At 42.7% G+C, this 21,207-nt stretch overlaps 1 protein-coding gene across 3 annotated transcripts in view; it reads left to right on the forward strand.

The window, feature by feature from the left end:
• Window positions 1-6,578, forward strand: part of tmem260 (transmembrane protein 260) — a 30,612-nt gene extending 24,034 nt beyond the window's left edge. The window contains exons 12-17 of one of the 3 annotated variants that reach the window (XR_015778634.1): window positions 1,551-1,690; window positions 2,315-2,491; window positions 4,331-4,384; window positions 4,679-4,763; window positions 4,932-5,512; window positions 6,429-6,578. Coding sequence is in view for 1 of the 3 variants with exons in the window: in XM_042500870.2 (XP_042356804.2) it covers window positions 1,551-1,690; window positions 2,315-2,491; window positions 4,331-4,384; window positions 4,679-4,763; window positions 4,932-5,192 (717 nt within the window). In the remaining 2 variants the exon portion in view is untranslated. Of the gene's footprint in view, window positions 1-1,550; window positions 1,691-2,314; window positions 2,492-4,330; window positions 4,385-4,678; window positions 4,764-4,931 lie in introns of all 3 variants that reach the window. The other 2 variants (XR_015778635.1, XM_042500870.2) reach the window with 2 other exon arrangements.
• Window positions 6,579-21,207: the final 14,629 nt, after the last annotated feature.

Genomic DNA, 21,207 nt, shown 5'->3' on the forward strand with positions numbered 1-21,207 from the left:
TTGTAGCAGAAAATATTTGCTGTAACAAACAAAAGTTTATGACACTTACACGTTTTGTTCTGCAAGTTAATCTTCATAAATGAACACCTCTTTTATGATTTTTGAAATGCAGTTGTCAGAAGTAAAACACTAATGTTAGGCAATAGATGAACTACACTACAGTCACATGACTTCATCATCACCACCACAAAAGGCTGCGACGCTGTGCTTGACATATATTATGTTCTGTAGTCTCATTTAGCCACTTGATATCAATCCTCTTTTTTAAGAAAGATTAATGCTTCAAAATTCAAGAGTGGGGTATCTACTGACATATTTTATATAGTAGAACAAAACCTGAAAATCTCCTAAGCTCATGTTAATCATAGACCTTATTTTAGGCATCTAACCAACAAAACATTCAAAAAACCCATTAACTTAGAGTCCAGGAAACTGGGAGTGCTAAAATGCTTACTCATTTCTGGGTTTTAGAACTCATTCTGGAAGCACTCTATTCAGCACAAATCAAAATTAGGAATTTAATATATTACAAACTGTTTAATTTTAGAATCAAAAAACATCCAAGCAAAGTTCTCCCTAAACACAGTTTAGTTTAAGTAGTTTTACAAATGTAGGTATAAAAATAGAATAACTCACCGGCCAACCAGAGGAACAAAAAAGCCATTATGCTGTATTTTGTGTATTGCATTAATATTTTTTGTTCTTTCTTTGTCCTTTATGTTATAAGCTGCTTATTTGATTTATGACAGAATTGCTATGGTTTATTTTGGCTGTCAAGTCAGAAAGATACAGTAGAGTTCAGACAAAGATAAGAAAGATTTGTCTGGCAAATGATATCTTTGGATAAAATGGTAATGTACCTTCTCTATGTAATAACAGTCTCTTGCAGGCTTTCTGAGTTGATTATGTAGTCATTATATACAACATAAATTTGTATATCTCTTCACAATCACAAAGGGATTTAAGACGGCAATGTAATGAAAATTAAAAGTGAGAACAAGAGCCTCAAACTTAAGACTCTTGAAGTTGTGGTATGCTGGATTTTCCTAAAATAACAATGTATTGACTAGTAAAAAAGTAATCACTGTTTGCAGACTCTGCCCTTTGCCTGTATTGGCTTATTATCTTTCTATTTCAGTGTTCAGGAAGTTACTGAGCACAGTGGGCAGGTGACATAGGGACTTATTAGAGAGGGAGCAATCAGTTGCCAAATCTTTTGCAACAAGTATCGAAGAGGAAGCTACAAAAAGTCGGACGTAGCACAGAAAAAACGCAAATATAACAAGCTGAATACTGAGCAGAGAACAGCTTGTTCCAGAATGAGAATTTCACTTTTGCTGGCTAGCAGGTTTAAATAGTAGCTGACAATTCCTGCGTACCATAACTTCAAGTAAGAAAATAAAACCCCTTTGAAATATGGAGCAAAAGTCACTAAAAAAGTCAATAAATCATTTTCTTTAGGTGAATTGTAAGCTGAATGGTAATTTAACTACTAATCACGGGAATATAAAGAACTCAGTAGAGTTGGTGGTACTCTTCCTCCTTTCTAGATGATGACATATGCTTGGTATGTAGCCAAGCTGGCGCAGCACCACCCGGGGGTTCACTTTCCTGGCCGCTGGTGGGACCCAGTCCACCCTGAGGAGAAAGACACCTTCAGTCTGGAGCAGTTTCTGTCCCACAACACACAGTGAGTCACTGAGACACAGGCAGAGCGCCGAGAGAGGATAAAAGGGTGGTCTCAACAGATAAATAGAGGAGTGTTTAATTGGAGAGAGAGTGAATTGGGAGGGCAACAATGGTCCAAATGAACAAGTGGGTGATCTAATGAGGCAGAGATCGGTGGGATGGTCGACACAGCGGTGAGTGCAGGGAGAAGATAAGCCTATAGAACTGTTGAGTCCATAAAAGGAGTTTGAGGAACTGCAGAAGTCGACTAATCTACTTGATTTGGTTAAACAGTCTCTGGCGGACTCATTGCTGCTCCCTGCTCTAAGAAGAATTGAGAGCAAGAGACTGGCTGGAGACCTGTTAATACCAAGCCCACCAGGGGGCAGTGTTTGCCAGGCCAACATGCCTGTCTTTCAGTGGGGCAACACTGACCTGTGGGATTAACCCTCAGGGCCCCGAGCCTTTGGTTAGCAGCAAAGGGCTTGAGGGAAGCTAGAAAGAGTTTGGATGTGAGAAATTTTTGTCTGCATGGTGCTCCTGTGTGTCTCATCATCATCAGTTTCCTGGGAGGAGAAAGTGGGGTGTTTATCGGGATGGTAACAGAGGATGCGTGCAAGCCTCTTTTCTGATTGTATTCCTGCAGGAGGCATGTGTTCACCTGCATTGGGCTGCCTGATGGAGACTCAAGCTGGGAGCAGAGTTTCTCTCGTTGGCCGATGGGTGTGTGTGACTACTTGGTGCCAGTTCAGAGGCATTTTAACCCTGAGAGGTGGGCCCAGCGAACTCGCAACATCTACAACTGGAGTGAACCACACAACAGGTGCATACACAAATATGCAAAATTAAGTAATAGCTCCACACATGCACACACAGGCATGTGCTTAACCCCTAAAGTTACAGTTCTCCTTTTTTCCTGTTCTCAAAGCTGTACTTGGTAACTTATTTAAAAAAAAGCCTTTTTTCATCTATGCTGAAATTCTTTATCCATACAGCACTTGATGAGAGAGAAAATATTTTAAAAAATCATATTTCTCTGCTTACCGTATTGTCTTCAGACTCAAATATGAATTGAGATTCTATTTCTGCATAACCAGTGTCTTACCTTAAATGTTTTCAGAAACATATTTTTGTGCACTGTTTAGCTGTAAAATGAGAAAGTTAGTCCCTATGGTCGGTTTGGTCCTTTGGTCGACTATTTCCGAAATGGTGGCCAAGTCACAAATTTTCTCATTTTACTGCTAAACAGTGCACTGAAATATGTTTTTGAAAACATTTGGGGAGAGAAATGGGCAATGTAATAACAGTATCTTGATTCACTTTTGATCAGTGCTGCCTAATTTGACTTCACATGAGCAGGGATTGACATGACAGAAACTGCGTTAGAGACTTCTCGGCCATGATTGGTTGTTTGCGGTGCGTCACAGCAGATTCAAGCTAATGCCATTAGAAGCAGGAACAAGAGAAGGAACATGTTTGTATTCAAGACTGTCTGTCTCATGTACTTATTTATTTACATAAAAGTTACTGATTGTGGCTTCAAGTAGCTTTAATTTCGAAAAGGAACAATAACGAAGATCCTCTGTATAATCTTGTTCCACCTCTTCATCAAAGCTATGTGACGTAAACACAAAAATACCTTTTTTTATGGCAGCAACATTCTTTAAATGAAAATTTGTACATTTTGTGCATAATTTAATACACATTTCCCCACTGTCAAGCCTGACATATTGGACATCTTTGGACACTTTTGGATCCCAATTAAATTTAAAATAAGGTTCTGTGGATTTAACCCCTTTTTAGCTCCACTGTGAGTTTGTAAAGACTGGCCCTGTGGTAACACAGTGAAGTTTAAGGAGTTCAATAAGCATGTAATGTCCAGGAGACCTACTCAACGAATCCTTTTGCATATTGATGAAATCAACTGATGATGTTTAGATGAAACTAGCAATGCTCACTCAGAGTGATAATAATTCCAACTAACTAGTCTTTACTGTATATTTCAACATCTCCTCGCCCTCCTCGTCTCTCTGTGGTCTCCTCAATCATCCTTCCACAGACTCCACAGAGCTCCCCTCAGTGAGGTTGTCCTCTGTTCTCCATGCTGTGATCCAGCTTTTTGTGAATTCAACCAGAGCAAGACATTAGGCCCTCAGCCATCTGAAATGAAACTGAAGATGAAAAATAATGAGTTTCTTATTGCATTTTGTCAATAACTGTGTCAAAAGTAGAATTAGTCAAAGCTCCATATTCTGTTGCTGTTGCCAGCAGCCCTTCATTCACTCAGATATCCACGACTGAATACTGTGACATTATTTCCCGCACCCTCGTGACAAGCGTGTCCGCCAATGCCCACAAGCCAAATATTAGCTCGGGAAACCTGCTAAAATATTCTTTTGAAGAAGAGGTCAAGTGTTTACAGTCAACAAAGTGAAAAAGGGAGATGTGGTTTTACTCCATGTCTAATGTGCTAGCTGGTATTGTTGCGCAGTCATTTAATGTTTATGCAGCAAATATTGATGTTTAGTGTATCAAAACCTGCACAGCTGAGTGGAACAATGTATTCACATAAATAATCATTTATAGTTAGTGGAACTGTGCACAAGCCAATGCCTGAAGCTGTTTAGATAAAGAATTTTATTTTTTTTTCATGTGTGAACAGTTTCCATCCTGCGTCCTGGGAGCGTGTTGCTAATGAGGAGATGTGGCAAGCCAGGTACAGTGAAAGTTTTTATTGTTTTTTTTTTTTTTTTTTTACAAAAGACAGCAGTTTCCTCTTTGGAAAGGTTGTATACTTTAGTGTGCAGATAAAAAGCTGCGTCACGATGCATACTAGCCCGCTAGAACATCTCCATAAACCAGTCTTGTGTGGTAGAGCATCTACATGTACATTCTATTTGGTGGCAGCATCTACATAAATCACTCCATTGGAGTGGTGCGTCTGTGAGTGTGGATCTGCATGGCTCATCCATCCAGCACTTAGCCCTGAGCCCTGCGTGCTTTGTTTCAGGATGAAGACGGCTTTCTTTCTGTTTGACCTGGCAGAAAGGATGCAGGGAGAGGGGAAAGCTCGCCTCTTTGAGCTGTCTTACACTGTGAGTCTGACCTCGACAAACATGCAACAACAATCTGTTTTGCGATAATGGGGCAGATTTAAGTGCCACACAAGGCAAAGTACAACATTTTCAGGGTCTTTGTTGTTATTTGTGGTAAAATCTGCTTTTATGTGTTTATCACTGTGTGTATATGTGTTTGTTGGGCAGCTGTATAAGGAGATTGTGGAGGCCCACTCAGACTACCCTCCAAACTGGGATAAGAACTTGGCACTGGCCTGCGAGAGGCTGCTCCGCTCAGGTCATCGGGGCTACAGTCCAGACAGCCTGCTGACCTGCAGCACCCAGCACTTTAGTCTCTACTTAGAGAAGGAACCCACAGATCCCCAGGAGCCCGCCATACGCTCGGCCATTGCTCACCTGCTCAAAGAGAGAGGTGAGCTCCGCCAGAGACGGAGGCCAACCCCATGACAAGATCCAGAGACCTACATGGAGCTGAGAGTGTGCTGCGAGCCCAGCCAAAGTACAAGGTGCTGGGGACGAAGTCTGAGACAGTGGGCTTTTTTACAGGCAGTGCTCCAGAAGGATACAATGTTGCTTAGTTAAAGTTTTGGCGAAATTGGACTTGAGAGTTAAGAGGAATGGTGATACAGAAGTACTGATACTTGGTTACCAAGCAGAACACAAAGGACAGAGATCTACCACTCAGCAGTGCTTCATTGGATGGACGTTTACAGTCGACCAGGGTCAGAGCTTGACTTTAGGGAGCCTTGACTGACCCCAATCAAACTGTGCGTGCTCCCTTAAAATCACCCATTCTATTGTTTTATCATTACATCTTGCTCTTTTTTCCCTCTCCTCTTCTGCTCTCACAGCTTTTAACGTTCTGATTATTTTGCCTCAGCCACTGTTCCACTTCTCTTTTTCTCACATTAGGATGGCAAGGCCGAGATTGAGGGAAAACCAATTTGGGGGCAGAAATGGGGGATTAGAGCGGCTGTTTAATCTAGGACAGACTTGTGCTGTGCCACACAGTCCTCACTCCGCATAACCAGCACTACCCACCCACCCACCGCTCTATCCTTCCATCAGTCTATCTTAGATGGTCCTTTAAATGTTTAAAACTAATGGATTCGATGAGTGTTTTTTTTTTTTTTAACGGGACGCCTATAATCCCTCGTGGATTTAAATGAAATGTGAAATGTCACAATGCCAGGGACCCTTTTAGAGGTGCGTTTCTGTGTGCATTTGCATGTTGACATGTGTGTGTGAACACGCTTAAATCTCCACCCAAGCCTTTTCTCTCCCGGAACCGCATATAGTCGATAAACAGATCGGCACACTGAAAAGCACTACAATCATCATACAAAGTCATGCAAAGTCCAGGGACACACGTAAACATGCAGGACCATCAGCCTCCCAGGACTTTTAGTTTAGTAAGGGGTGCTGGAGAGACAGCATAGCATACAAACACAGCAAGTGGACCAGAGTCACTTGTCTTTCGCGTGTGTTCAGAGTCTGAAATGTCACACTGTTTTTTGGTAAACGCTGATTCCATATGCATATTTTTGCACAAAGTCAAAACGGTCTATTACTTTAAAGTTTATAAAACACTGTGGGAGGAATAATCTGTTTAAGACAACACTAGAAAGCAAAAGACAGTAAGTGCAGTTTTCTCAGAATGTAATCTGCCCTCTCTGTTCGCAGGCCTGGCTAGCGGCTGTCAGCTGGCTGGATGATGAGATTCGACCTGCTGTAAGCACAGATGGTTTGGTTTCTCAGAAGAAAAAAGGGAAAACTGTCACTCTGCTTTCTACAAATTCAAATATTTCAATAAAGATTTTATTTATTTTATTACATTTTGGACCCTTTTTTCCACAGATTAAATATTGATATTTGATATTGATATTGTTTTTTTTAACCTCCCTTACATATTCATATTGTGTATATCGCAGTCATTTGCCGTCACTTTTCTCGTGCCCTGCTGTTATTTTTACTTTACTTTATTCCTGTCCTCCCCTTTGTCATCCCTCTCTTGTCTCCCACCCTCTCATCCCCTCTCACCCTGTCTTTCCCTAACCCCTCTGTTCCTCTTCTCTCCCCTGTCTCTGAGAGTCAGTTGCCCACCCTAAATCAGCAAGCTGCCGAGGATTGTGGGAACCCATGGAATCGCCGTGACCAGGGATGCAGGCAGGGAGCCACGGCAACGCTGGAATGTGGGGCGTCTGAGGAGATAAGAGCTGTGAGCCCAGCCAGGGAGAGGGGAGGGATGCAGCGAGAGAGGAGCGAGAGCGGGGAGGAGGAGGACAACGATGAGGCAGAGTGAGGAGGGTGAGACGGAAGCAGGGAGAGCAGCAAGTCTGTGAATGGGGAGACAGAAACACAACACCATAAACAGCCCAGAGAGCAAGACAGTGAAACAGAGAAAGAGGGGCGGAGGACTTAGGGGGGCACACACTGGAGATGGGAAGCCAGCCTTATTCCTCTTTGCATTTCATTTACATCCCTGGCCGTATCGACCAATCGGATTGGGAGCAAAGCCCAGGGCTTAGGAGGGGAATAAAAAGACAAAATGCCTTTGCTGCTCTCATCCCTCCCTGATAATACCCCTTCTGTTTTTCTTTTCTCTTTTTCTCCCGTCTATAAGTAGATACTGTCCGAAATGCCAGCGGAAAAGCGACACCTCCGCTTGCTGTGTATCTCAGATAGACCGAGCGGGAGCAGGGGCTGAAAAGACAGCTTTAGCAACTGGGCCTATCTCCTCTCCTCTCCTCTCCCTGGCTGGATGGAAGCTTGGAGTGGAGGGAGGCGGAGGGCTGGGGTGTGTTGGTTAGTGTTTGGGAAGAGAATAGAGGGTGTGAGAGGCATGATATACTGAGCTGGCCACAGATTTTGCAGAATCTTGCACTCTGAAAAACTTTGCCGGCAGATCCCTTCCCTAAGCATGAGAAACCTGTTTCAAGGATGTTTACGAGGTGCCACCCATCTTTGTGAGTGGTGCCAATGCTTGCTACCAAACTCCACACATATTTGTAGCTTTGTTGTTATTCTAGCCCACTAAGTTGCAGGTTTAACCAAAATGGCAACTCTTGTCATTTTGGTTGACTGCAACGTCTTAGATAACAGATAATCAACAGAGTGGAACCTTAACTTTAACATACTTCAAGCTATTGTTATTTTGGCTAAATTAAATATTTTTCTATTAACTCTGTGATGTGTATTGGGTAGAATTAGACCCATTAGCGTCAGTCTGTGTTGACATGATGTCATGATTGACTTGTCTCAGGTTTTTGTTTGCTATCACTCCTGATGTGTGTGTTTCTCAGTGTGTGGTGCCCACGGTTTGTGTGTCAGGTACAGTATGTTTGCAGGTTTACTGAGTTTATTTGCTCAGGTGTTTGTCATGCTCTCCATTGTGTTTCCTGTTTGGGTTGCGATGCGTCTATTGTGCCAGAATGGACAAAGTGTTTTCGCTGTTTGTAAGTGTCTTTCCTGTATTTAAAGGACTGTGTTATTGTCTTGGTGCTCACGTCTTTGTGTAGGCGCACCCAGTCTATTGTACTACTGCCACTGGACCCAGTGCTGGCATGGCTGCTGATATAGAGCTTATTGAAAGTGATTGTTGTTGCACAGATGAGAGTTCATCTCAATAGAGGTCTGTGGCAAGCCATTCATATACAGAGAGGCTCCTTCACCTGCCTCCGCCAGACGCATATGAGAGATAAGGTCACCTTAGGACCCTGTGTGGACCCCCTCCACCTTCACAGCGTCCTCATCCTCCTCAGCCAGCACAGCCTCACCCCTCTAGTAAAACAAACCAAACAATAGAAGCAGATATGTGAAGGATTAGAGGTCAGAGGGCTGGGGAATGCGACATCTCCATTTCCAGGATCAATCTTCAACTGCTTGGTAATCTCTGGCCCCAGGCCCCGCATACCTCCAGTGGTCTCTCTGGCTGTGAGTTGGCATTGCCAGGCTGTGTGAGCTGGTGCTCCCACTGAGTGTTGAGAGCTGATAGGATGGGGGGGGGGGGTTATAACCTGATAGTGTGGATGGATGGAAGAGCAGAGGGATGAGTAACAAAGGGTCCTCGTTTTATATCCAGACAAGGGATGCATGATGACATCGGCACGTCATCGGTATCGGCTCATTTTGGCTTTAAAATGAAATATCGGTATCTGCCAGCATGCTGATTTTTGCAGATATTACAAACCAGTGTTTTTTATTTTTAATTGACAAAGTGAACATGAAAACATCAACCCTAAGTCAAGGTATTTTTCTTATTTTGCACAATGAATTCATATTACATACACTGAAAAGTATTACATTTTATATCCCCATCTGCTGATGGGCCATCATGATAATATGTTAATTCCACTATAGAAGAGCCTTGTGGATCACTAAAATTAGGTAGAGAAAAAGGTATCGATATCTGTGTCCGTTATCACAGAAATAAGTTGTTATATATCAGCATATCGGATCTTGGGAAAAAATATCCAATATTTTGCATCCCTTATCCAAACCTCACCTAAATCCTCTCAAATAGATGCGGAAATGCATGTGTGTGTGCTCATGTGTGACATGTGTTATCGTGTGTGTGTGTGTGTGTGTGTGTGTGTGTGTGTGTACTCTGTGTGTACACGTTCGTAAAGTTTGTTTTAATCTGTAAATGTGAAATAACTTTGAGTTCTTCAGAGCAAACTGAATATTATCCCCAAGTTCCCGTTGTTATCTTGTGTACACACATTTGTTTATTTGATACAGCCCCTCTCCACTACAGCACTTCTGTATATCAAAGACAGCAGTGCAGAGCGCAATTGAAAATGGCTACCGTGGAGAAAGGTCTCTCTCTGCCTTTGACTGCGAAGAGGCAGAAAAAGCCCCATTCTCCACTCCCCTCTTAGATCTATTTAAATAATTGAGGAGTAAACTGACAAATTAGGCACCTTTATGGACGCCCCTGGGCTCTCTCTGGGGTCCTTCAGTTTCCCCAATACAAGAGAGTGCCACCAGCCACAGGATAATATCTCTGTGTGCTTTGAGAGGGGGAGGGAGGAGGGGAAGGAGGGTAGTGGGCCAGGAGGGGTTTCGCCAATCAAGCGGGCCACACTTCCTCCCCCAGGTTCTAATTTTGTGCCACATTAAAGAGCTCGGCCTCCATTTAGGACACAGAGAGGCATTTTCATAATTTGCCGGGTCTCTCGACTAGCTCGGGGTGTCTTTTTTTCCTCTCTCTCCTCCCTCTCTCTCTCTCACTCCGTGTCTGAATGGAAGGCCTGGGGAGGAAGAGGGGTAATTCATTCGCCTCCTTTCAACCAACCGGCTTCAGTTCTGCATAATGTTGCTGCTAGGTGTGTATTGCATCTAATATTTATCTCTTTAATAATTCTCTATTAGACCTGAATATTATTTGCCATATAAAAGCTAACACTGCTCATTGTCAGCTACACAAAAATGGTGTCATTCACGTTTTGTTGATACATTAAAGGCCGTATTTAGCATTTTAAGAAGTTAAAGACTATAGTGTGTCTAATCTGTGACCACGCAGCCATACAGCTGTGGTGCTTACATTGATAAAAATCTGTGATGTAGTATACGTACAGCATATAATCTAGGTTAAGGTTGTTTCATTTCCTTCTGCTGACACCATCCATTCATGCACTACAGTATGCGTAAGCATTGATTCATATGTGATTGGTCACATAATTCACAGTCTCAGGGGGCATTTCATCGCTGACAGACAAGCTAATCTAAAATCCCCCAATTTACAAATGAAAATCCCACCATCCAATTGAGCTAATAGAGGGACTTGAATGGGATAATAAGATGTGGTGTAATACTGTGTAAAAAGCCTGTAATGTTGTGTTGGTGTAAGAGCCTGTGTGACTGGATGTTTGACTGTTTGCAGTGATTACAGGGGCCTGCGGGCCTGGCGGCGGCTCCGTGGCTGGGACAGGGAGCTTCTCCCTGGGTAAGGAGATACGCCTGTCTGCCCCTTCTGCTGGAGCTACAGGGACCAGTATATGTCAGGAGGGAGAGTGCTCCCTGTGAGCGCTCCCTCTCTCTCTTTTTCACTCTCTGTGTCTTTCCGTCTGTCTCTCTCCCTCTCGTTCCCGGTCTCGCTGTGTCTGTACTATTGCAGTGCTTGCAGATGTGCACAAACAAGGGAGGATTAAAGCAAAACGAATCTAAACAGACAAATGGAATTAGAGTGATGGGTGTCGGTGGGCTGGTTCACAGTGATAAACATAATGATGCTCTGTATGTGTGCGTGTGTGTGTGTGAGTGTGTTCCCGTGTCTAGGGGATTATCAGTGGTTAGGTGTGTGGTGTGTATGGCTGGGTGACTGCTTCTGGGTGTCTTTGTGTGTTTGCCTATCTGTCTATGTTTTTGTAATTATGTGTGTGTATATTTACTCGGGTCTCTACTTGTGTGTGTGTGATAAATGTGTTATTCTACATTGCCTCACAAAAACAAGTCTCTGTGCCCTCTGCATGTGTGGGGATATGTTTCTCTGTGTTTTCCTGTTGGTCGAGGTCACGTTTCCTTCTTGTCTTTCACAGTGCCGGTTTGTATTTGTGTATTGGAGCTCCTACTTGAGCCTGTGTGTTTCTACTGGACATCAAAAGTCAATATTGACATATGTCCACAAAAATGAGAGAAAGTTTGTGAGTACGGTGTTCTCTTGAACTAATCTTGCATAGCGTGCAGTGGTTTCTGTGCTGATGTTGTTTGCATGCTTGTTTTCTTGCGACGAAGGTCTGCGTGTTTGTGTGCTGAGGAGGTCAGGACTGTGGAGGAGCCAGCAGGGGGGCAGTGATCAACAGACTGGGGCACCCCTGCCGAGGGGCTCTGGGATTAGGGCTAAACCCTGCCCTGCCAGATGGGCACAGCACATCCAGAGCATCTCACATCAGCACCAGCACCTTCTTCTGTGGAAACCAGGCGACTGGAACCATGCTGATACTCACTGGTATGCCTCTTTAATGGCTCAGAGGTCAATTAAAGTGCATTGTCATGATCACAATAAATTATATATGGAGGCTACCTAGTATAAAACTTTTGAAAGAAATTATTAATTGATGCATTTAAAGATTATCCCTTAATTCCAGTTGAAAATTGCTGTTTTTTAGCTCATTATTTACATGGATGAGATGTGTTTGTTTAGTGAATGTATCATCAATCGTTTCTTCTCAGGACCACACAGAACGGCGTCAGAGGAGACGACTGAGATGAGGTACTCTTCAAAGTGTCAGCTAGTGGACAGTATGGCCAGTCAGCAGGTTCAAGGGTATCGGAAATGAAACTTACAGGTTGTTTTGATGTGCTGTATTTCAGAGCCACAGGCAACACTGAAATGATAAAGTGTGTGTATGTGTGTGTGTGTACAGGTGTATGTGTGTGAGGATAGATTGGTGGCTCAGGAATCAGCAGTGTGTTGATTGCTTCCTGCTCGACTTTTATCGCACACAACCGGCTCTAAATAGTCTCCAATTCAGTGCATGAATCACTAGATGTTTCTCTTTATTTGGTAGTGTTTTTATGCATACGTTTATGATCTCTGGAAGACATTCATGTTCAGTCACACTTCATTTGAAATTACAGGGGCATAAATTGGAAGTTTATGGTTGTAAGAGGGTCTGATGGTCATTATTGTGACCTGTTGCCGCTGGTATAGTCGTAGTTGATGAGGTGACCGTACCACTCGGTAGATGGATAGGTTACTGAGGAGGAAGTGGGTATACTCCTTTATATTCTGATGGGTTTTTGGCTTGGTTGATATACTGTAAACGGACAGAAAAAAGGGTGTATACTATGTATACCTGCATACACCCGACACCAGTGCCCCCTTCTATGTACTATTTCAAGTCAGCTTCACCACTGGTTATATTTATTGTATTCTCTAAGAGGAGATATAAGCATATAGATGCAGAATCTGTAGACAATGGCACAAGATGTTGGTATCAGAAGTGTTCTGGTTTCCATTTATAGTTTCAGTGTGTCTGCAGGTCTTCAAAAAGTTTAAAAAGTAGACACCCTTAGTATGTTTGTAGTCAGAGTTGTACAGATGAATCCTGTTTGAGCAGCCTTTAGTTGTATGCAGGTGAACAGTCCACATTTAGAGCAAAAGACCAGAAAGCAACCCATCAGCTATCGACTGACAATGATTTAGCTTTATGTTAGGATTTTTAAAATGTATTTGTTTGCATTCATATGCAGATATCTGTTCATAGAGTAACTCGACAGGAGTATACAATGACTAAACTTGCTAATCAAACTTTTAACTGCAACCAGCACCTGGACAAGGAAGTCTTGGCCCTGATATCTGATAGCCGTTATCCGTTATGTGGATGTGCACTGGCTGTATCGTCAAAATATCTGAACATGTATAGCTGCACCCACAGTCTGTTTGTAGCGTATACAACACGCCTGCTCCAAACTGCGCCCACCAACAATACAAGACAAACCCACTAATGCGACGGTTAGCTGTACTCTGCTACAGTGCCACTTGTAGTGACTAAATATTTGGCCCAACGTAGCCATAATCAACTCTATCAATTTATTTTTTTTCAGAACCTCACACTTCATAACTCTCTGTAGCTAACATAGCATTGTCTTCAGGGTTTCCTCTTCTGGACCAAGAAGAGAAGCAGGCTGCTTGACTCATAGTGGGCAGGTCATGTAGCTGCTCCAGCTGCAGCTATACCTGCTACCTATTGGCTGTTGCCACCACAGTCTTAATCCATAGGGGCCATACTACTTCTCATACCTAAAATAAGCCAATCCACATTTCAGTGCTTTGAGCTTAACACTCCTGCTGGCAGGCCCATTTGACAAAAACATCTTCATGTTAAAATTTGGTAGTATGCAGCGTTGTCAACCTGCCGTAAGTCTCTGTGATACTACCCCACCTGGATCTGTTATCCTCGGGTTTCCTGGCATGACTTAGGAAATCGTCTCTGTATTAGTAGAAAGCAGATTACATGAGTAAAGTGTACAAACAAATAAAAGATTACAGGCTGTGAACATGTTTCAGTCTAATGCCCTTTCAACAAGCAGTGCTCAGCACAATGCTTTTCTCTCCCCAAGCTAAATGTGGATTTCCCCCTCCGATGTGAAGGCCTGCTGGCCAGCTATGTCTTCCACCAAGAGCACAACCTCTGTAATGACAGTGTTCCACACGACTGGCCTGTCTCCTCCGCTGGTATTAGTTAGGCTTTGGAGTTCAAGTGACTACGGGGTTTAAACACGGATTTTAAAAAAAAGGGGGGGAAGAAAGACTCGCTGTTGTTCTTGAAAAGCTGTGTTTATCCAGGATTAGAGACACCAACATGTTAATAATTGTTTCTCACAGAACTGCAAAGAAGCACTTTCCTGTAATCCCCTAATCAGGCATTACACCTCTGAGCGAAGCCACAACGCAGGCGCGTGGTGTCTGTGACGCAGCACGCCCACACTGTGTGATACACCCGCGTCTTCTCCAACACCACACCCACTATGTACAAAAGCACCTGCTGTATTCATTTCCTTTTAAATGTACTTTTTCTGTACCCAGTGCATCCAGTCACTACCAAAGAGCTATTGAGACAGCAATTTTTTTTGCCTGTTGTGCTGTTTTTTGACAATGCATCTGCTGTGAATATTAGAACTCACATTTATGGCAAAGCGAGTTGTTAGTCTCGTATATTTTGAAGTTTTAAGACACAACATGTTGACGTGCATGATGGAAGATGAGTATAGTCTGCGCACCATGTTTGTTGATAACATCTTGTACTGCAGAAGTGGTATGGAGCAAAAAAGCTTCCCTTGTATTCCAGCCTCATTGGTTTTGTTTTCCATGATAATATGATGGCCAATTGATGGTCTCTTTCAGGATAAAAGCCCATGCAAAAGTGAGATGTTACTCAGACCAGTTTGAAAGTAATTTCTGTGCGTTGCACTTATGAGGAGGTGGAATGTATCACCTCTTCTGATGCTGCCAAGGTCACATAGTTTGCTCATGACTGGTCAGCACGTCAGTACAGTGGCACAGGGTCAGACGTAAGGCCACTGTACATGCTGAGATGATGACAGGTCTGAGGGTAGTCCTGGGGCTCAGCCACACAGGCTGTCGACATGAGCGCTGCTAGTGGTTACTTTAATAAGTCTATACGTAGAAGAAGATGCCGTAACCAGCAGAAGCATTGTTTCGAATCATTCAAAACATATTTTCACATTTATAGGGAAGACATAGGACTAAGATGAATTATCATCATGACCCACAGCAAGTTTTTTTTCTTGGGATGCACATGTTTGTTCGGCGATGTTGGTGTATGCTTCTGGCTTCATACTGATGCTTGTTTGTCCACATATTTGCTTATTGAAATTACCCCCCGCCACGTGCAGTATTTCACTCTTTTCGTTTTCACATTCAACCTCTTTTTTTTGTTTTTGAAATTTTCTTGGCCATTGTTAGTGTTGAATGTTTGTTTGCCTTTCCCCCGGTCTCTGCCCCCTGTCTCCTTGCAGGGCCTGGTTGGAGAGTGCGATGAGGGGATCGGCAGGGATTAACCTGGGGAATTTAATTAGTGGAGCTGTCGTCTCTGCCCTTAACATTTCAATCTCCCTGAGCTGGCTGGCGGTGCTGGAGCTGGACCTGTGGTGGCCAGCAGCTGGGGAGGGAGGGAGGGAGGCAGGGGTGATGTAGGGTGCAGAGGCAAGACACGCGTTTGACAAACAGATTAGTCTAGCACCCTGGTAGAGTGTTCCTGGTGGGGGGAGGCGATGGAGAAGGGTGGACTAGAGAAGGGCTGACAAAGCATGAACATTGTCTTTTGACCTGATGACACACTGTAGAAAAATTATCATAACATACATGTTAACTTTTAAAAATCATAATAACCAGCTATGGCCATGAGAGGGAGCCTGTATTGTTTTCTATCAATTAAAGTGGAATCAGACAACTTTTCCACTTTTTCCCACTTGCACTGCTAAGTGGTATCATTGTTGACTCCACTGTTGTAAAGACAACCAGATTCCTCCTTTTTGGTTTTTCTCAGAGCCTAGCAACTGCTGCAGTTTCAGCCATGGTTGTATAAAAAGATCTGGATACAGTCAGCATGTTTACATGTTGTTTGGAAAAGTCTAATTGTGTTAGTCTGACTGAAACTGGACTAAATCGAATTTCTTGAAGTTGGACTAACACACCCAGATAACGTGATTGGAAGTTGATCTCCTCTGACATGTGGACACCTTAGTCGTACTTTAACTGGACTAGGCATTCTGCGCTCCTAGTTGCCATGTCGGCCTCCCTTGGTGGTTAGGGAAGGGGACTGTTTGTTATCTATGAGAAGGGAAGGGGTGCTCCAAAACAGGTCAGGCATCTTTTTTGAAAAGTAAGCACCAAGGAGTGACATACATTTTTATATTTTTTTTATCTTTATCTAACACAACAGCTGATCGAGACAGCAGTAGACCAGCAACTCCCCTGTTCTATGGAGTCGCTAAGGGCTGTCTTATGGCAAGGTGAAGCAGCAAAAATACTGTAAATATAGCGTATAGTTAAACTGAAATCGATTTTTTTTGGTAGGTTAAAATCAGTCAGTGAAGGCAGAATTTGCTCCTTGCTGTTTGATTATATGCACGAGATATGGCTATAGCATAGACTGTATAAATGATATAGGTCTATAACAACTAGCTGAAAGGCGGCATATCACCACCATCAGCAGCAGAGTCAGACAAACTTCCATCAAAAAAATCTATTCTCCCCCGGTGCTTGTATACTGGGACAAGGGCAGAAGTCCAATTAAATGGCCCAGTGGAGCTAAAACCATAGTTCGATTTAACTGCGCATGTAAACGTACTGTGTTTTGGAGGTGTAGCCCCATTCATTCATTCATTCATTGAAACTTGCTCAGTGATGTGTGAAGCCAAAAAAGTTCAGCTGCTGTGTATAAAATTCCCCAGATGATCGGCACTGCTGCAACAGAAGCACCAGAGACTTCTGCCGTCTGAGCCGGCTGCTTCCGGTTTAGCATTCTGCTACCTTTAATGGGAAAAACACAGAGTCTAATACGGCGCTTCTAGACTTTCCACTTTTTATCAGACCAAATTCATCGGATTAGGATCATGAAACAAGTTATTTTGCGCGAGTTGTGATGCTCCAAAAAAATAAATAAATAAATAAATTATCCACGATTGACTGACGTCTCTCACCATGTAAGTCAAAGTCAAAGGCAAAAAGTCTGTTTAGGCCACAGGACATCACTGACAGATGTAATTAAACTTTTTGGCTACCACAAAAATTGGCTTCAAAGCCTGGCGCACTTCCTGGGGGCCTGGTTTCAACAGTAATTGCTGTTGTCCCACCACCCGCCATTTCTTCTACTGGGGATAGTAACAGCCACCAGGGAAAACACAAGCACTTTCCTCTTTTTGTTTTGGTTATAAAATGGTTGATGAATTTCCTTTGCACCAAAAATTGACCTCTGGCAGACAGAATTGCATAGTGAAAGTTAGGCTTATAAGGAACCAGACTTAATAATGCACAATAATGTCATTATTTTGTTGCCATTACATTGTGTAATCAACATTTACTTGATAATGATATGTTATAACAAAAAACTTTTTCTTTAATCGTAGCTAAAATGCTGATTTGTGACATATTTTTCAAAAGACACGATACCTTTTGGTTGTGGATAACCACCACTTTTCTGCACATTTTTTTGTGCTAAATTTGTAGTTTGTGGTTTGAAATTGTTTTTATATGCACCTGCATATTAATGTATTTCTTTTTATGTTTAACCATGCCCTGTCGTTCTGGCCCGGCGGTGGTGTTGGTGAGCAGTAGAAGGGGGTCGCCAGTGTGAGTTTGAGGTAATCACTACTCAATCCAAAGCCACACTGTTGCATTGTAATCCTGATGCTAAACTCCCCATTAACCCATCTGGGACCCTACAACAGCCCACCCCCCCCCACCTGCCCCACAAACACACACACTCTCAAAGGGACTGTGGCTGTATGTTAGAAGTGCTGTCTGCCCCGTTAGCGCCTGCTAGGGGGGGTCATGTCCAGCAAATTAAAAAAGCTGCTGTAGGAATGCCGCCAAGTCCCACAGGAGCAACCAGCACCCGTCCCTCTTCCAGCGCTGACCCACTGGTCACTGGTGAATCCCCTGTTTGTATTCCACACACACCCCCTGCTCCGGGGAGCGGTCCCAGAAGCATCCTGTGGGACTGCTGATAATTTAAGTCAAACATTATGTCCCCGCTTGTTTGACACCCATTTAAAGCTTTTCAATCACATGTGTTTGCTACAGTCCATTGCCTAGCCTTGGAGTGCTATCCATGTCACACCCTTTCAAAGACCTAATCAATTTTGTTTGATCAAGTTCCTCATGTCAAAACAATTGATTTTCTTTAGGAATCCAATTGGTGGGCTGATAATTCACAATAAGTTAGATGTCCTTTTGCTTTTTTAAACAAGATAAATTCTTACAACAGCGAAGGCAGCAGTGGGTTTATAAACTCCCCTCCCCTCCCCCAGTGTGCCTCCCCATCCTCCCAGCATGCCCCGCCTGGTGCATGACTGGCTAGTGTCAGTGCACCACTAATTAAGGACTCTTTAAGAGCCATGAAGCACACTCATTAACGAACTGTAGCATCCTTACTGTCCATAGAGTGAGAGAATAGGGGAGGGAGGACTGATTCAGTTTGAAGGTCTGCTGGCCTCGTGGCTCGCTGTTCAGTTGGTGTCCAGAAGGTCAGGGAAGACCCACTGAGATGAAAAATGAATATTTTTCCTGTCACTTGTAAAACACATGGTGGTAATTGTAGTATTTTTTTAGTTACGATGTGGTCTTTAACTAGTTTGATTCATTTTATTCAGTGTTAACCAGCTTTTCATTCTTTACAGTTATTGTTTACGACAGTTTATTCTTGTCTTTAAATATATGTTAAAAAATTTAAAAACATATTTTACAATAAGATAACATATATACACACATATATATATATATATATATATATATATATATATATGGTGTGTGTGTGTGTTATTTTAAAAAATATATATATAATTTAAATAAATATTTTTTTTAAATTGATATAATTTAGATTTTTTTTTAAACATAATTTTCTAGGAATTACTCAGAAGTTGCTCTGTCCAGTTAAGTATTCTCCATCCTATACAAAAAAAAAAAAAACACCACCAACTGTCCCCCTCCCTGCCACTTGTTTATTCCATTTTCATGGAAATGCAAAACAAAACAAATGACCGTGTTTGTCTTTATGAAAGTAGGCCAAACAACCGCTGACAAACAAGAGGGGGAGTTGTAGGTCAGGGCGCCACAAGCCATGTGTAACCGTGCCTGACGAGAGAGCATGACACAATGTAGCGAGCCACAATAGACACAATAACATACAAACACTCCTGCCAGGATGATGTAACATTGTCTAGACTAAACAAAAACACACGCATGAATTAATGGGTTTACAAAGCAGGCGCACAGGGGGTGGACAAAATAACAGGAACACCACATTACAGGAGACTTAAACAGCTATAACAGTTATAAAATGCAGTTATTGAGATGTCAGCTGATGATATGTGTCAGCTTTAAAGAGGTCTAACATTAAGTTTTTTATAAGAAAGATTTTGAAGCAATGTCTGCCCTCTTAAAGAAGCCCAGAGGTCAGATAGGATTGATTAAAACGTCACTCTTGACTTGAGTTCATAAATCGCACAGCAGCTAATCATTGCTTGTTTGAGCTGATCAATTGTACTGATCTGTGAAGGGATGTGATTGAGCAAGGACTGTAGCAAGTGCCAACTGAGACAAAATGTAGTCAAAACATCAATTATACAGTACATGGAGTACATGGAATTGTAGATGTTTTCTGAAATAAAAGAAAAAAAAATATTCACCTTCAGATTTGGATCAGTTTGTAGAATATTGACATTTTTCAGTGGAGTTGTGAATTAACTTTTAGTCAGGGTTCCCAAAGATCCTTAAGTCTTAAAAGCCATTGAATTCATTAATCTAAAAATAAGGCCTCAATTGGTATTAAAATATCTTAAAACAATCTTTCAGTACTCCTAAAATGCCAATTCTAGGAATTCTAGGATTTATTGATCTTTTTTCTGACTCTGCATTGTGAAATCTCAAAGTCATCAGTAATATCTGTTTTTTAAAACTTGTTATAGGGTGCCTCTTGCATTAATGTCACACAGATCAGGATAGAGGAACCAACAACACTAATATTTTGTGTCAGGATGAAAATCGGCCATTCAACCAAGATTTTGCATAATGACTGAAACTAGTACAAAACAATGGATATGAGACTTGGCGTATTTAATTCAAAAAGTTTTAGAAGCTCGGCCCAATGGAGGTCATGGCAGTGGTATTCCCCTTACAAAGTCAGGAACACAAAGTCACCAGGTTATGTTATATGTTACAATAAACATTCGGGCAAAATTGTCTCTAGCCTCTAGCCCTTGCAATTAATGTCTATTCGTTTAAAAAAAAAAAAAAAGTCTTGGCTTGGCACTCTGTGTACTCATATCACATCATAATTACTTTACAGTGCACCACAGTTCACTATGAGGTTATGACTACTGAGCATCACTTTTCTTGCACGTTAAAATCAGTTCAAAGCATACATTATGAGGCACAAGTTTGTAAGTACTCCAGTATGAATTTCATTAGCAGCAGAAGTTGACCTGTTAATTGAAAGACTACAATGTATGCAAGTGTAGACCTCATTTAATTATAATGGATGCAATTGTTTTAAAGCCCCCCCCCCCCTTGCCTCTTTCTCACACTCACCAAAAAATACACACACACACACACACGTCATATTCTTTGTCTCCTGCCCCCTCGTCTGGCATAAGACCTCAGGTTAGACACACGCGCACACACACACACTCAACAGATGCCCCCTGACGCTCATTCACATAAAGCGGGCATGTGATCGACAGTCCCGAGTCCACAGGCCTGGCAGCCTCATGGCATTGTGTTCCCCTTGGGCAGGCAGCCGGCCTCCCTAAATACCCTTTTGTCTTGGGTGGGATAACAAAGAAGTGGCCAAGCCGCTGGTGTGGCACGCGCACAGCCACTCATCCCCCTGGTCTGTGACCTAAACAGGTGGATAGGAGGGAAGGGCTGGTGGTGGTGGGTGGACTGAGAGGGGGGACGAGGAGGGGGAGGGGAGGGAAGAGGCTGCATCTGTCCCCACACTCAACGACTCCCTGCGTCAGCCACTGCCCCATATGCTCTCAGGAGAGAGGGAGGCACGCATGCACACCCAGTAACAGGTGGAGGGGGGAAAGGGGGGATTACAAGAGGTAAAATTGATCATGGAGGGATTTTAAAACTGTCAAATTAGCTTTATAAGAAGAAAGAGAGAGATTTGGCTGTCCCTGGAAGATTTCACTTAGAGGAGATTCTTAACCCTTAAGCCACATTACATGTTTGGTCTGCATTATGAGAAGCACTTTTTGTCTCTGCCTA

The sequence above is a fragment of the Plectropomus leopardus genome, chromosome 14 (genome assembly GCF_026936395.1).
Source record: "Plectropomus leopardus strain MGB_pleo_1.0 chromosome 14, ASM2693639v1, whole genome shotgun sequence".
Lineage (NCBI taxonomy): Eukaryota > Metazoa > Chordata > Actinopteri > Perciformes > Serranidae > Plectropomus > Plectropomus leopardus.